General features: G+C 46.6%; 3 protein-coding genes across 4 annotated transcripts; 2 read left to right on the top strand and 1 right to left on the bottom strand.

The window, feature by feature from the left end:
• Nucleotides 1-2,009: 2,009 nt before the first annotated feature.
• Nucleotides 2,010-5,077, top strand: LOC103626188 (uncharacterized). 2 transcript variants are annotated; one of them, XM_008646581.2, is made up of 4 exons: nt 2,010-2,162; nt 3,011-4,120; nt 4,244-4,366; nt 4,496-5,077. In XM_008646581.2, the coding sequence occupies exons 1-4, from the start codon at nt 2,130-2,132 to the stop codon at nt 4,589-4,591; spliced, it is 1,362 nt and encodes a 453-aa protein (XP_008644803.1). In that variant the 5' UTR covers nt 2,010-2,129; the 3' UTR covers nt 4,592-5,077. The 2 variants fall into 2 exon arrangements, with proteins under 2 accessions (XP_008644803.1, XP_035814876.1); XM_035958983.1 differs by lacking the exon at nt 2,010-2,162 and adding an exon at nt 2,637-2,840.
• LOC100272919 (60S ribosomal protein L23-like) lies at nt 4,916-8,258 on the bottom strand. Its single transcript, NM_001147371.1, has 4 exons — nt 8,224-8,258; nt 7,822-8,106; nt 5,390-5,431; nt 4,916-5,292 (listed from the first exon to the last, which is right to left on the bottom strand). Exons 1-4 carry the CDS (start codon nt 8,234-8,236, stop codon nt 5,210-5,212), a joined length of 423 nt encoding a protein of 140 aa, NP_001140843.1. The 5' UTR covers nt 8,237-8,258; the 3' UTR covers nt 4,916-5,209.
• Nucleotides 8,259-12,179: 3,921 nt separating this feature from the next.
• On the top strand, nt 12,180-13,472 carry LOC103626187 (uncharacterized). Its single transcript, XM_008646579.4, has one exon. It carries the CDS (start codon nt 13,063-13,065, stop codon nt 13,306-13,308), a length of 246 nt encoding a protein of 81 aa, XP_008644801.1. The 5' UTR covers nt 12,180-13,062; the 3' UTR covers nt 13,309-13,472.
• Nucleotides 13,473-13,880: the final 408 nt, after the last annotated feature.

Below are 13,880 nucleotides of genomic sequence, written 5' to 3'. Positions count from 1 at the left end.
TCGCCGTCTTCCGGGGCTGAGCCCGAGTCCGAGCCCTAGGTCGGGCGGAGCGGAGTTCGCTGTCTTCCGGGGCTGAGCCCAAGTCCGAGTCCTGGGTCGGGCGGAGCGGAGTTCGCCGTCTTCCGGGGCTGAGCTCGAGTTCGAGCCCTGGGTCGGGCGGAGCGGAGTTCGCCGTCTTCCGGGGCTGAGCCCGAGTCCGAGCCCTGGGTCGGGCGGAGCGGAGTTTCCTATGGTGCCTGAGGTCGGGCCTGACTGCCTGTCAGCCTCACTCTGTCGAGCGGCACAGCAGTCAGAGCGGCGCAGGCGGCGCTGTCCTCCTGTCAGGCCGGTCAGTGGAGCGGCGAAGTGACTGCGGTCACTTCGACTCTGTCGACTGGAGGACGCGTGTCAGGATAAAGATGTCAGGCCACCTTTGCATTAAATGCTCCTGCGATCTGGTCGGTTGGCGTGGCGATTTGGTCAGGGTTGCTTCTTGGCGAAGATAGGGCCTCGGGCGAGCCGGTAGTATGTTCGTCGCTGGAGGGGGGCCTCGGGCGAGACGGAGATCCTCCGGGGTCGGCTGCCCGTGTCCGAGGCTAGGCTCGGGCGAGGCGTGATCGAGTCCCTCGAATGGACCGATCCCTGACTTAATCGCACCCATCAGGCCTTTGCAGCTTTATGCTGATGGGGGTTACCAGCTGAGAATTAGGAGACTTGAGGGTACCCCTAATTATGGTCCCCGACAATATGGTATACCGGAGTGGGGGGCCTTGAAACCAGGGGCCCAGGGCGGTCGCCCTGCTCGCCCTCCTCCAGGGTTGGCACTGTTCGCACTATCGTCTATGCTTGCCTGATGGTTGCTTATGTGTGGTATTCTTTGTTGGGCTTGGCCTTGCAAACGATATTAGTCATGGCTCTTGGTTGCGTGACCATTGGCACCTTTTCTTAGTTATATGTCTCCTGTTGGTGGTGATATCAATCTTATGCCAGGTGGACCCAAGATCTGTCCCTCCCTCCTTAGAGGCTTCCTCTCCTCTAAGGGCGTTGGATGGTGGTTTATGATGTTTGGATGTGCTGTTTATGGGGTAATCGTCATCAACTTCAAGGGAGATGGTTGTTCTTCGGTAAGCTTCAATTAACGTGCCCCCTCACTCTTAGTCCCCCTCAGTTGGGCGGTCCTTCGTCCCCTCAAGGATTCCTCCTCTTGTTGTGCGCAACGAAGGGAGACAATTGTGTGGCGTTGATGCGACAGGTGGTGTGGTTTACATTGGTATGGGCTAGCCGACGAGTACGTTGTTTGATGGTCATGTTCTCAGGAATTCTGTTGTTGTTGTTGTTGTTGTTATGTTTGCGTCAAGTTCGTTCGTGTTGTGTTTGCTTTCTTTCCCTCCTTGTTGTTGAAGTACTTGCTACGTTGTGGTTGCAGTTGTTTGTAATTTATGGTCTGCCACAAAATTATGTAAAGCTTTTCCTCGTTTCCCTTAAAAACGGGGTAATTGAATCAATGAATTCAGGTGGGATCTCCCCCCCACCCCTCCGTTAATTGACAAAAAATAGTGCTCATGAAAAAAAATTGTGACAATCGTGTATCCGGAGGTTATGTATAACTGAACTAAGTACTTCTTCAGTTCTTCTTCTTCTTTTTAATGATCACAAGCAAAAGAGAGAAGAGACTTAAAATGACGTATCATTCAAAACTGAGCTAGGAGTAACTAATCTTGGAGAGACACGGAGAGGTGGTTAAGTAGTTGCTCATGAGCTAAATTATTACAACACATAGCATGTGTACAAAAATAGCTATTTCGCCTATCTACGTCCTAGCTAAAACATCACAGGAATTATTAAGATTTTAACAAATAGTATGACATGTCCGTAAACCCCTCTTCCTAAATAAGCAACTAGTGATGTATTTGCTTGTGGAATCCAAAGTTCTTGCCGGCTCTTATGGGCTATAAATAGCCTACGAAGTTTTTTGTTGTTGCTTCGTCTTCAGCATTATAAATAGAAGCTCTTGCCATTTGCATGATCTACGTACGAGGTTTCTATATCCTTTTCTCGTCCGTCTTCAACCCCCCCTCCAATTTGGTCTCGTACCATATATCCTCTTCAAGAACAGCGGGAGGGAGAGAGAGAGGAGTTCGTGATCCGCCATGCTCGACGGCGACGACGGCCATCCCTTCAGTGTAAATCTTCTAACACGTACGAGGCTAATGTGTCGACTGGAATTGTTTGAGAGCTAGCTAGCTCCAAAGCCATGGCGGAGGACCTTTGTCCAACGGTCTTAATTGATTGTCGTTGCATGCCGTTTTCTCTACTCGTTTTTTTTCTTGATGACGATTCCTTTATCGGATTGCAATTGCATGCATGCTTCGATCTTGCTAGAGCACTGTGTATATGTGGTGCAATAATTGTTTATATCGGTGCCTATCCTAGAAAAGCAAAGCAAAGAAAAAAAAAGACACAAGATCAACAAGACACCTTTCGGCTTTTGGACCCCTGCTATATGCAGTACCTACCAACCAAGAGAATAGATTCCTCGACTTGATTGTTTTCGCTTGTTGGTCTCGATGAACTTTATATCCATTTCGCTGCGAATTTCATTATATTATTGGGTGCGGCGGCTGTTTTTTTTTCTTCCAATCCTAATAGTGACATTCGCCAGCAGTACGCACATACCGTGTACTGTTTCGCCATGCTCTCAGAGAGATGGCAAATTAGAACATTTTACGCTGTTGCAAAGACAACTTGTACGGCATTTGATTCCCTAAAAAAGGAAGGCTATAAAAGAACCACTGAAATATTTTCGCACAATATGGTTAGCAGACAGCAGTTTTAATTTCTTGTGTGGGTTCTTAAAAAAGGTACGTTCCCAGTTAGACAGTTCTTAGAACTATATATATACATACTATGATCAATTTTTTTTTTATCCTGCAGGTTTGCAATACACAGTTATTCATTCTTGTTGATCCTTTTTTTTTCTGAAACGGATGATGTCGCTGACGCGAGTTGGTTTGCTTCTGGATTTTAGCAGGATGACATCTCGAGCCCCATAGCGGCGCACATCCTAGACTTCTACGACGACGACGACGGTGGCTGCGGCGGCGGCGGTGGCGATCTCTTCGTGGGAGTGAACGCGGCCTCGGATATGTTCACGGTGCCATCGGAGGATGTCTCGACGTCATCCGTAACGACGCCTCCTGCACCCTGCGGCGGCCATGGCGACAACGCGTCGTCGTTGGACGCCGCTGCCTCGGCCTTCTCTCCCATGCCGTTCCTCGACTCCACCCTCTCGGCTCTGCTCGAAGAAGAAGACGCACCGGTTCTAGACACGGAACTCCTCGCCATCGACGACTACCGGTTCGCGGCGACGGCGGTAGCCGGAGATGAGCCACGGCCCGAGCAGCAGCGGTTCGCACAGGTGCCGATGGTGCTTCCGGTGGCAGAACACCCGAGTAGTCTGCAGACGCAGATGAGCAGCACAGCGTTCGAGCTGCTGCACGCAGCGTCGTCGTCGTCGGGGTACACCGACAACGACTGCTTCGCGGCGGCAATGGACGAAGGAGGAGGAGGGTACGTGGGCCTAGACGAGGCCCTTTGCCAGCAGCAGCAGCATCAGCTCCTGCAACCTGGCGCGTTGCTCTCCGCTGGCATGATGGAGACTGCAGCGCAGGGTTGCTACTTCGTCAACGGCGGTCCGACAGCACAGGGAGTCCTGTTCGGTGCCAGTGGCAGCGGCGTGGTGATGCCCATGACGGCGGGGTTGGAGGAGATCGGCGAGTACCAGCGCATGATGGAGAGCGCCAGCGCAGCGCTGGCCGCCACGCACAGCCCCGACGCGGACTCCGTCGCCGCGGCGCAGCAGATGGCGTTTAGCGGCAACGGCGGGGAAATGCAGGTAGAGCTGGGCGCTACTAGAACACACGGCATGCATGCATGCATGAACCGTTTCTTGATGGTGCTCGATCGGCAGATGGGCGGCGGCAGCATGAGCCCGGGGCGGCTGCCGGCGGCGACGGAGGCGGCGTCGAGCTTGGAGGACACCGACTTCAAGAGCGCCCGCATCACCGTTGAGGAGAGACGGGAGAAGATCCACAGGTACATCAAGAAGCGGAACGAACGCAACTTCAGCAAGAAGATCAAGGTGACGACGCCATGCATGCACACGCAGCTTTTGATTTGAGCGATCCAAATAACCGCGCGCGGTACGCGGTCATGCACAGATGCATGCTTGCTACTGAAAACAGCAAACAATTGCGCTGCGCAGTACGCTTGCAGGAAGACCCTGGCGGACAGCAGGCCCCGCGTGCGCGGCAGATTCGCCAAGAACGACGACTATGGCGAGCCGTCGTCAAGGGTGGCGCACAACCACGACGAATACGACCACATGGTAAGTGAAGAGCAGATTTTTCACACTACACTGGACGCACGAACGAAGCAAAAGCTCCTTATAAAGGTAAAGTAAGCATGTTTGTCTTGGACTGCATTTCAAAGAACGGAACACTACTGCGTTTTTCAGGCCGCCATGAAGGCACAGGACATACTCGACCCCGACGCCCTGCAGGCCGCCATGAACTCCTACATGTACAACCACACTGTTGAGTCCTGGATGTAACGCAAACACGTCGAGACGATGGCGGTTTCGGGTTTTCTAAATTTTGTTCAGTGAGCCTTACTTTATTTGGTCGCCCCATGGAATAACTGGTCCTGGACAAAGTATAGGTTATAAATTGTCCAGCTCGATTTGCATGCTATAGACATCGTGTTGATTTCACCAACTTGAGATAGAACCTGGCTATAGTTCAGAGTTTTGAATGTAGAGATTTGTACTCGCTTTATTGACTTCCATTTTCAGCTCCATTTTTATGACTTCTCCCACTCAAAATTGAAAGAAAAGGATCTACAATTATATCTGAGCATTTGAGTCAAGAAAAATCTTACTTCAAACATTCCTAAAAAAGAATGGTGGTACAGTTCGGCCTAAAAAAGAATAGTGGTACAGGGCTTAATACTGGAACCATCATACAAAAGCACAAATCCAAACAAGATCACAACGCCAGCACATCACTAAACTGACTACAGAAGTGCACAGTTCGGCCTATTTTAATTGTGCGCCTAAGCGTCTTTTCCCTTAGTACATTAATCAAGTAAATTTCCACAGATGTTGAAGTACAGAAAAGGTTAAAATGGATCACAATAAAACTATCTCAACCCAGCCTCCCAACCAGTAGTATCAGACAATAGCATTTGCTGCACTAGCAATCCTAGGCCAAAGGTCAGCGCACTCCTTGCCAATAGGTCCAGTGATGGCAGATCCTGCAAAAGGAGCAGCAAAATGTTCAGCGCTGCTGCCCTGCACCTACAGGAGATCAAAACTAGGGAGACTGCATCGTGAAGTAGGCCACACTCTTACCTTTCATCTCGCCCTTGGGGTTCACAATGACTCCAGCATTATCTGCAAATGCAGTACCACCATATGAGGTAGCAGCTAAATAAAAAACTAAGTGATGATTGTACTAACATAAGAAAACGAATGGAAAAGCAACCAAGCACAAACATATTGCTGAGGCTACACAGCAGATTGAAAAGCAACACGTGAGGATTTTGTCCTTAAACTCACAAAAAAAATGGTTGTCAAATTATATGAAGGCCATCATGAAACATATATAAAACTATGGAAAAGGATATAACAAAGATGAACCTTTGTAGACATCTATATACACCACTGTTTTTAAGGCGTCGCCTAGGCGTCGCCTAGGCGACGCCTAGGCGTCCGGGCGGTGGTCTGACGCCTAGGCACCTTGCCCGCCTACCTCGCCTAGGCGCCGCCTAGGCGTCTAGGCGGTGGTCCAACGCCTTGGAGCGCCTTACCGCTTTAAAAACCATGATATACACCAAACAGTTTGCATTGACACAGCATTGTTTAGACACATGATCAGGTAGACTGAATATGAAAGGAAGCTAATTAAAATGTTCAAATACAGAAACAATGTAATGCCATGCTCGTGGCTTAGGTAAGAAACTAAAAACGTGATTATACACCATAGGCATTGTATACAATGAAATACTATAAATATGCATCTCATGGCCAGGTCCAAAGTTTCACGGCAGCAACAGCAACACTTTGCTACCTAGGGCAATGGAATATGAGACTGCTTCCAGATGGAGAAATTCTTCCAAAGAAGAAAGCATCATCAACAAAGAAGCTGCTTTTATGACATTTGCTTCAGGACATGCAAACATCCCAAGTTTATCCCATATAAAGCTCAATAACCTCGTAGTCCTTCCATCATCAAGTACCTCCTAGAATATTATATACTACCGCCCATTCTTTTTTATTTGACATCGGACAGTTCAAATGTGCACTAACAAACGTCAAATATAAAATCAGAGAGAGTACTATGTAATCCAACAAACAATTGAAGAAAACAAGAATGTATAAATTACAAACTAAAAGAGAGAGAGAAAAAATAACACAATTGGATGGGAAGAAACTATTTAGTTAATAATGTATAAATTACAAACCAAAAAAGAGAGAAAAGAGAACATAATTGGATGGGAGGCAACTATTTAGTTGATAGCATGATTATAAACATATGCAAATCAAGTCACAATAATAGGTTCCGTGACTGGAGGGAATCGTTATCCAATGAAGAAGCATCATCAAGTGGAACATATACTAAATATATCATATATGTCTCATGGCCAGTCCCAAAATTTCATGGAAGCAACGCCACTACCTAGAATAGGAGACCACTTCTAGATGGAGAAATCCTGGCAAAGAAATCCTCAACACCAAAGAAGCTCCTTTTATGACGTTTTCTTAAGAATATGCTAAGATGGCAAGTTTGCTCCATATAAAGCTAAAGAACCTAAGAGTCCTGTCAGTTACTATACATATACTATGACATGAAAGCAAAGAGAATGTGATGGCAACTAGATGCTAGAAGAAAAGGAATGGAACAAGGGGAGCATGACAGATATGTGAGGCTACATGGCAAACTAAAAAAACTCAGCCAGAGAGGAAATGACCGTCCTCCCGGTATAATATTAAGAAGAGACCGAAACAATGGTCCGAGCCGAGAAAATCCCCGAACCCTGGCCTCCCATCACTAACGGACCGACATCAACCGGCCACTCTACAATGGGCCAGCCGGAGGGTAGAGCACAGGACATCTAACCTGAGAGCGGATGAGGCAGAACGAGGGATTCTTTTTTAACCAAGCCCGAAAATTCGCCCGCGAGGGGAATCGAGCCCGAGACTTGGGGTGCTACTCAGAAGCCTTGTAAATATGGTATTTGTGGAAAAAATATTAACTGATTGTTCCCCTTGTAAGTTACTTGATTAATGTGCAAGGGGAAAAATCGGTCCTAAAATTTGGCAAAGATAATTGTTAACAGCTAGCAAAGAAAAAGAATACAGCCCCATGTCATAAGCCCTAAAGTTCACCCTGTAAGTTGGGAATCGCCTATAGTTAAATATTTTGAAAGTTAAAATGCTTAGCAAGCTAGCTTGAAAGACTAGTATTGGCAAATAATGTGTTGTCGCGAACATGTTTACAACACAGTGATTGAATCTATGTAGCAACTAACTGACTTTCACTGCTGTTACTGATGGAAAACTGGGATAGAAGATGAGATTTGCATAAATACGTTCTAAATAGGATTAAGGCAGAGATTCAAACACATGGTCAGCGTCGGACAACGCAATACGCTACAAGCAACAGCAACACTACAAGCTAGATGACAAAACAGACGCATAGCGTCAAGCAATACACCAAAACGGACTGGGTTGTGTACATCGAGGTCCGGCGTTGTAGTACTAGGGAAAGTGGCGACAGTTACCTTCGAAGTACATGTAGACTCCGTCCTTGCGGCGCCACAGCTTGCGCTGGCGGACGATGACGGCGGGCATGACCTTCTTCCTGAGGTCGGGCTTACCCTTCTTGACGGTGGCCATGACCATGTCGCCGACGCAGGCGGACGGCAGGCGGTTGAGCCTACCCTTGATGCCCTTGACGGAGATGATGTAGAGGTTCTTGGCGCCTGTATTGTCCGCGCAGTTCACGGTCGCTGCGACGGGGAGACCCAGCGACATGCGGAACTTGTTCCCCGCCGTCCCTCCCCTCCCTGCGGCAGTTCATCCATTTCGACGCAGAAGCGGGCTGAGTTCGCCGGTAAGCGAGGGAAGGAACAGAAAAACGAGTCGGATCGTCCGAAGCGAATGGGGGACCGGAGCGTACGTACCGCGCTTCGACATGGCGGCGGCGCGAGGAGAAGAGGCCGGCTAGGGTTTGCGCTGGCTCGATGAATCTGTTCCTTCTAAGAAGAGAGAAGTGTTGTAGTTGGGCCTGGATTTGGAAAGAGGGCCGTGAAAGCGACAATGTGAGGCCCATCATGTTAATTTCCAGACTGGCCAACCATGTGACGGAGAGCCGGAGCGGGTTCGTGCGCGCACATGATCTTCCTAAACGGACAGAGAAAAATTAGCAATCAATGATCTAGATTATATCGTCACTAACTCTACGTACGTCTTAACTGTTACCATAAATTTTAGATTAGCCTAGTTTATTTCTTTTCTTAGGTATCTTAAATCCTTTCACAACTAAAAAGGCTAGCTTAATTATGGAAGAAGAGGTGTATCCTTAAGTAGTGTTTGCTTGGTTCTAGCTTAAATTCTTCCACACTAGTGGTGCGTCTGACTGACCGATCGACGACGTCTCCCAGGGGCCAAGTCCGACCCCCATCGGAGCTTATAAAGCGCAGCATATGGGAGGTTTTGTTTTGCACAAGATCGATCACAGCTAGCTAGCTGCAGCACAGAGAGAGATAAATAGATAGATATAGCTCGATCGGAGCAACTGGTGTGTGAGGCGATCATGGCGTTTCTACTCGGCCTGCTGTACACCGGCGGCAGCAGCCGGTCGGCTGCGGCGGTGAGGCAGCTGATGCTATCGAGGTTGAGGTGCTCCTGGAGAAGACGCGCGGCGCGGCCCAGGCGAAGCGCGGTCCGGTTCGGGTATGACCTGCATAGCTACTCGCAGAACTTTACGACGGTCACGGCCGGCTTGTGCGTAGCTCCTACGGCTTTAGGGCTGACTGATTGGGTGAACAGAGATCATGGGAGGATGGGAGAGATTCATTTCCCCCTTAATCCTCCTTCTTCAGTGTACGTAGCTAACTGCAGCCAAGACTCTCTCTCAAAAAAAAAAAAAAGACCAAGATATAGTGTGGCGGTGTGGCTTAATTAGTGCTTCTTAGTTTACGGTGATTAATTATTTGCTCTCTAGCTAGCTAGCTGGTTCATCATCCAGTTATTTATTGTATAAAGAAAGTATACCTTAGCTCGTCTGCGCAGATTAGATGCACAGGAAAGCAATTCTATGTCTGCCATAGATCGACCAACAATAAGCAGAGACTGTGATTTGGTTAGCCCTCAGCCGTTGAAACGGATGGGTTTTGTTGGCAGCTGTTCACTGTTCTGATCCGCTCTGCGGTTGCCTTAAAACGACCGCCTCCGTTAATACTAATTAACCGAGACAGCCTCCGCTACAGTGTCTCCCTCGGTTAACGCATTATAGGAGGCGCTCGTTAATCATCGATTAACGGAGGTGGTTGCAATCACCTCCTTTTGTCCGCTTTTATTAAAATTTCTGTACTAGTGAAGGTTGTTACTTATCAAGATATATAGGTCATTAGTTTTGATAAATTTGTACATTTTGAACAAAATATATGATATATCTATAATAACAGGGATATCAATAAGATTGTAGGTACTTTATTTCCTAAAAAGTTACAATGAAACATATTTTATTGATAGAGTAAGGTTGTCCGCAACAGATCGTGAAAAATAGGGTATTTGCACTATAGATTACAATGTTTCTGAATACCGTGTTTTCTCATTGGTTTTCAAATTGTTCGGGAACCGATTAAAAACGTACGGTAGCTAGTTTTCGTATTTTTCGTTTCCGAGCCGTAATGATACCATTTTTTTTATCGTTTTTATATAATATAAGATACATCTAGTGTATAACTTATGCAAATTATAGATTTTTGTTGTATTCAAGTGAATTAATAAGAGAAAAAACAAAATATAATTACTCTACATAATATGAATGATCAAGAAAAGTTGTTTGTGTATTTTAATATCTTAAAAAATAGGCAATATGCCATTTATTATGTATATATGGAAACTACAAAATATTTATCTTTTTTTATTAGAGTTTATCGTTTTCGATCGTTTTCGAATAACCGATAATTCCGATCATGTATTCTGACAGTTGGTTCTCCATTTTCGTCCTGTTAAAAAATATAAAACAAAATTAATTCAGCTGTTTTTTCCACCGTTTTTATCCCTACTTAGAAAAGATCCAAGTAGTTAGCCGGGACTATCGACGGATCTCTTTATATCAGCAGACAGCAGGCGACATCACCATCAGTTCGGAAAAAGACTAAGCTTGACAGTCAAATGAACAAAGCTACTGATAAACTGGCATGCATCAGGTCAGGAGCGGCAAAACCTTAAAAGCAAGTCATGGTGACTCATCCTTGGACCGTGATGACTCGGATGATCCTGTACTACCACGCATTCAATTCTCCTGCATATATGTAGGCGCTGCCATTCCACCATCACCGAGCATCCCTGGCTGAACGAAAGGCGCATGCAACTAGAAGCTTCGCCTCATCTAGAGATTAGCTTTTGCTTTAACATAACAGTAGTGTGGCGTACCCTTTCTCTTTCTTTATGATGTAGAAATTCGTTGTAGTGACACATTCTAATATATCCGCTCCCACATGTGCATATAATACGGATGACTCAGCTCGATGGTATCTTTTTTCTTTTCTTTTCTGAAAGATATCAAAAGACAGTGCATGTTCTAAGCTTTAGTCATCCTCCATACGAGGATATATACAATCATCCAAAAAGAACCTGCAGAAGTCAGCTATTATCCATGGTGAGTGGCTTGGATTGCTCATCCATCGTCAACACTGAATCCACAGCCGATCTTCCGAAGTCCCACTGGCATCAGATCAGAGTCATCAGACACATTGTTTCACGTGTCAGTATTCTACTCGCGTGTGTGCAATTGACCGTGCATCAAATAACGACCAGTACAATGAGTGCCTTGAGACGACACGTAATTCAATAAAATATTAGCATATAACGATTTCATGAAAATAAGCAATATATATATTATCATCGACCTTAACATCTCGATTTTTTTTGCCAAGAACCAAAACTAAACTCGAGTTCCGGAGCGTCTCCTTGTCCGCCTACCCAGCCCCGCTTCGCTGACAGCGACGTCTCCTCCTCTACCTCGCCTCTTCTTGCCCCGCTGGTCAGCGGAGAGTCACGATAGCGGTTTGAGGCGCTTGCCGACGGAGGAATGTCGATGCCCTCTATGGTGGTGCGAAAGAATCTAGGCGAAGAAGATGGAGACGAGAAAAGAGATGAAAAGTTAGAAGTTAATATAAAACAACAATAGCGAGGACGAAGAAAGCGCTCATGGTGGTTGTATAGTTGATGACACATATTCTAATTCGTTGTAGTCTGTAGATGACACATATTCTAATCCGCCCTCATGCATATATATTGTATTGATCCTGTGCAACGGCAGCTTGATGTCATATCTCTTCTTTTTTGAAGATTTCATAAGAGACCATATATATTGTTGGCCACTTCTTTGAAAGTCTGAACCTTCGTTCTTAAGTTATCACTTCTTTGAAGTGATGGTTTGAAGACGAAGGTCTTTAGAAAGAGATGCGAACAAAACCATAATGAATGATATGACAATGAACAATAAAGTGTGAAACTCATATCTTGTGCCTTAGCAATATTTATTCCATCTTCCTTTGTAATGTATATGTTTACAAACATACATTCGGCTTCTTTGCACAAGATAACTCAAAGGTGCTTCGAAGGCTACGCGCAAGTAGCTAGCTCCAAGCTTCCCTTTCTTAAAAAAAACCTAGAAGCTCTGCCTTTTCTCGAGATTTTTGCTTTAGCATAACATTAATGCGTTCCCTTTCCATTTCTCTCTAGGACGCAGAGATCCGTTGTAGTCTGTAGATGACACATTCTAATCCGCCGCTGTCCCACATTGATCCTGTGCAACGATGACTCAGCTCGATGTCATCTTTTCTCTTTTTCTTATGGAGATTTAATTTCAAAAAGACCATATATACACATGCATGTTCCAGCTGTAAATTAAAAGAAAATGCCCACGTCGTCCTAAGCTTTAGTCATGTTCGATCAGTACAAGGATAAGATCATCCAAAAACAAACAGTAATAACCAGTTATTATTATCCAAAAATACCATACTAGGAGTGCTAGCTCTAGCACGCATCTATCCATCGTCACTGAAGAGTGAACCCACCACCGATCTTCGATGAAATCGTCTAGCTCCCTCCGCACATGCGTTCATGCATTGAACAGGCCACGTACGTATCAACCGCTGACCGACCGGCATCTCTACAGCAAATAAACTAACAGATGACCACTCCGACATGCATGCATGACCCAGCGGCACAGGAAGGCGCCGACCTTATCGATCGGGAGGACAGGCAGGAACGGAAGCAGCGCAGGTGAGCAGGCGCCGGCGCCGCCGTGGCCACAGTTGCCGCCATGGCCAACCTCTCATCCTCTAGCAAATAATCGAGGTCCGATTTTCATTTCGTCACTAAAGCAAATGCACATGCTCTTCCGTTCTTGATGGTAGACGGCTGTGTCTTTCTTCCGACTGCACGACGGCGACTTACAAAAAAAACATGCATGCATGAAGTTGCATAGACCCTTTCGCACGATCGCCGTAGTGGATGCCTCGTCACCATGTACACGTACGACGTGAGTGCGCGCTGCTGGGTCCGGGCGGCGGCTTCGATCGACGCGTGTCGGAACGCTCCCAGCATCCGAGCTTATAAATCTGCGGCATGCGAGGTTTCGTTTTGCACAACATCTTCAGAAGCTACAGCTGCAGCACACAAATACGTATTATTCCGCTCGGAGCAGATAGAGCACACAGCTAGTTAGTTAGTGGCAAGAGCGTCAGTGACCTGTGAGAACCCAACCGACGGAGTGAACGATCATGGCGGCGTCTCTGCTAGGCCCGTACACCGGAGGCAGCGGCTTGGGCGGTAGGGTCCACGCCAGGAGCGGCGGCCACCGCCGTTCAGCTGCGGCGGTGAAGCGGCTGCTGTTGAGGCTGAGGCGCTCTTGGAGAAGACGCGCGGCGCGGCCGAGGCGAACCGCGGTGAGGTTCGGGTACGACCCGCATAGCTACTCCCAGAACTTCGACGACGGCACTGCTTCCTACGACCACCACTGCTTGTAGTTGTAGTTGTAGCTGTGCTTATGTTTGCTTATGATATGCCGGTGACTATTATGTACAGGATGGCTTAGGTCTTGTTTGAGACTAAGAGTAATTGAGAGGATCAAAATCACTTGCTATTCAAAATTGAATAGTAATAAATTTTGGCAACTCAATCCCTTTCATTACACTTACTTCCAAACCAACCCACCAACCCTTAGCGTCTTCTGAGTAGTCAGGATTCACCAGTAGCATATATGTAATACAAATCTGTCATCGATCAGCAGAATCGTGCTTTGTTGTGGAGCTATTTGAAAGCTTCGAATAGAAATGGTTTCCGTACTTATTCAAAACCTTTAGTGCTAATTGTTACTTTTGTTAGTCAGCTAATAAGTTGTTAGATGGTTTAGTAGCTAGGTCGACCACTAATATCATTAGTATAAAACACATCTCTTTATTAGATCTGCAGCGGGCACTACTTTCTACATACGGTTGTGATTATCGAGGGTCAGTAAAATAAAATGGTCCGCGAGTGGCAACACCTTTCACTACCGGAATCGTCGCCTTTGCCGAGTGCCTAAAGCCTTAAAAACACT

This window comes from Zea mays, chromosome 5 (genome assembly GCF_902167145.1).
Source record: "Zea mays cultivar B73 chromosome 5, Zm-B73-REFERENCE-NAM-5.0, whole genome shotgun sequence".
NCBI lineage: Eukaryota > Viridiplantae > Streptophyta > Magnoliopsida > Poales > Poaceae > Zea > Zea mays.
Note: the sequence above shows the minus strand (reverse complement) of the source record. Positions and strands in the feature narration are given on the sequence as shown.

Excerpts from the sequence above, each read along its gene's own strand:
- LOC103626188 (XM_008646581.2), top strand. The coding sequence starts at position 2,130 with ATGCTCGACGGCGACGACGGCCATCCCTTCAGT. Across the intron at positions 2,163-3,010 it reads ACGACGGCCATCCCTTCAGT|GATGACATCTCGAGCCCCAT; the intron begins GTAAATCTTCTA and ends GGATTTTAGCAG. Across the intron at positions 4,121-4,243 it reads ACTTCAGCAAGAAGATCAAG|TACGCTTGCAGGAAGACCCT; the intron begins GTGACGACGCCA and ends TGCGCTGCGCAG.
- LOC100272919 (NM_001147371.1), bottom strand. Across the intron at positions 5,432-7,821 it reads AGTCTACATGTACTTCGAAG|ATAATGCTGGAGTCATTGTG; the intron begins GTAACTGTCGCC and ends CTGCATTTGCAG. Across the intron at positions 5,293-5,389 it reads CCCCAAGGGCGAGATGAAAG|GATCTGCCATCACTGGACCT; the intron begins GTAAGAGTGTGG and ends CTCCTTTTGCAG.
- LOC103626187 (XM_008646579.4), top strand. The coding sequence starts at position 13,063 with ATGGCGGCGTCTCTGCTAGGCCCGTACACCGGAGGCAGCGGCTTGGGC.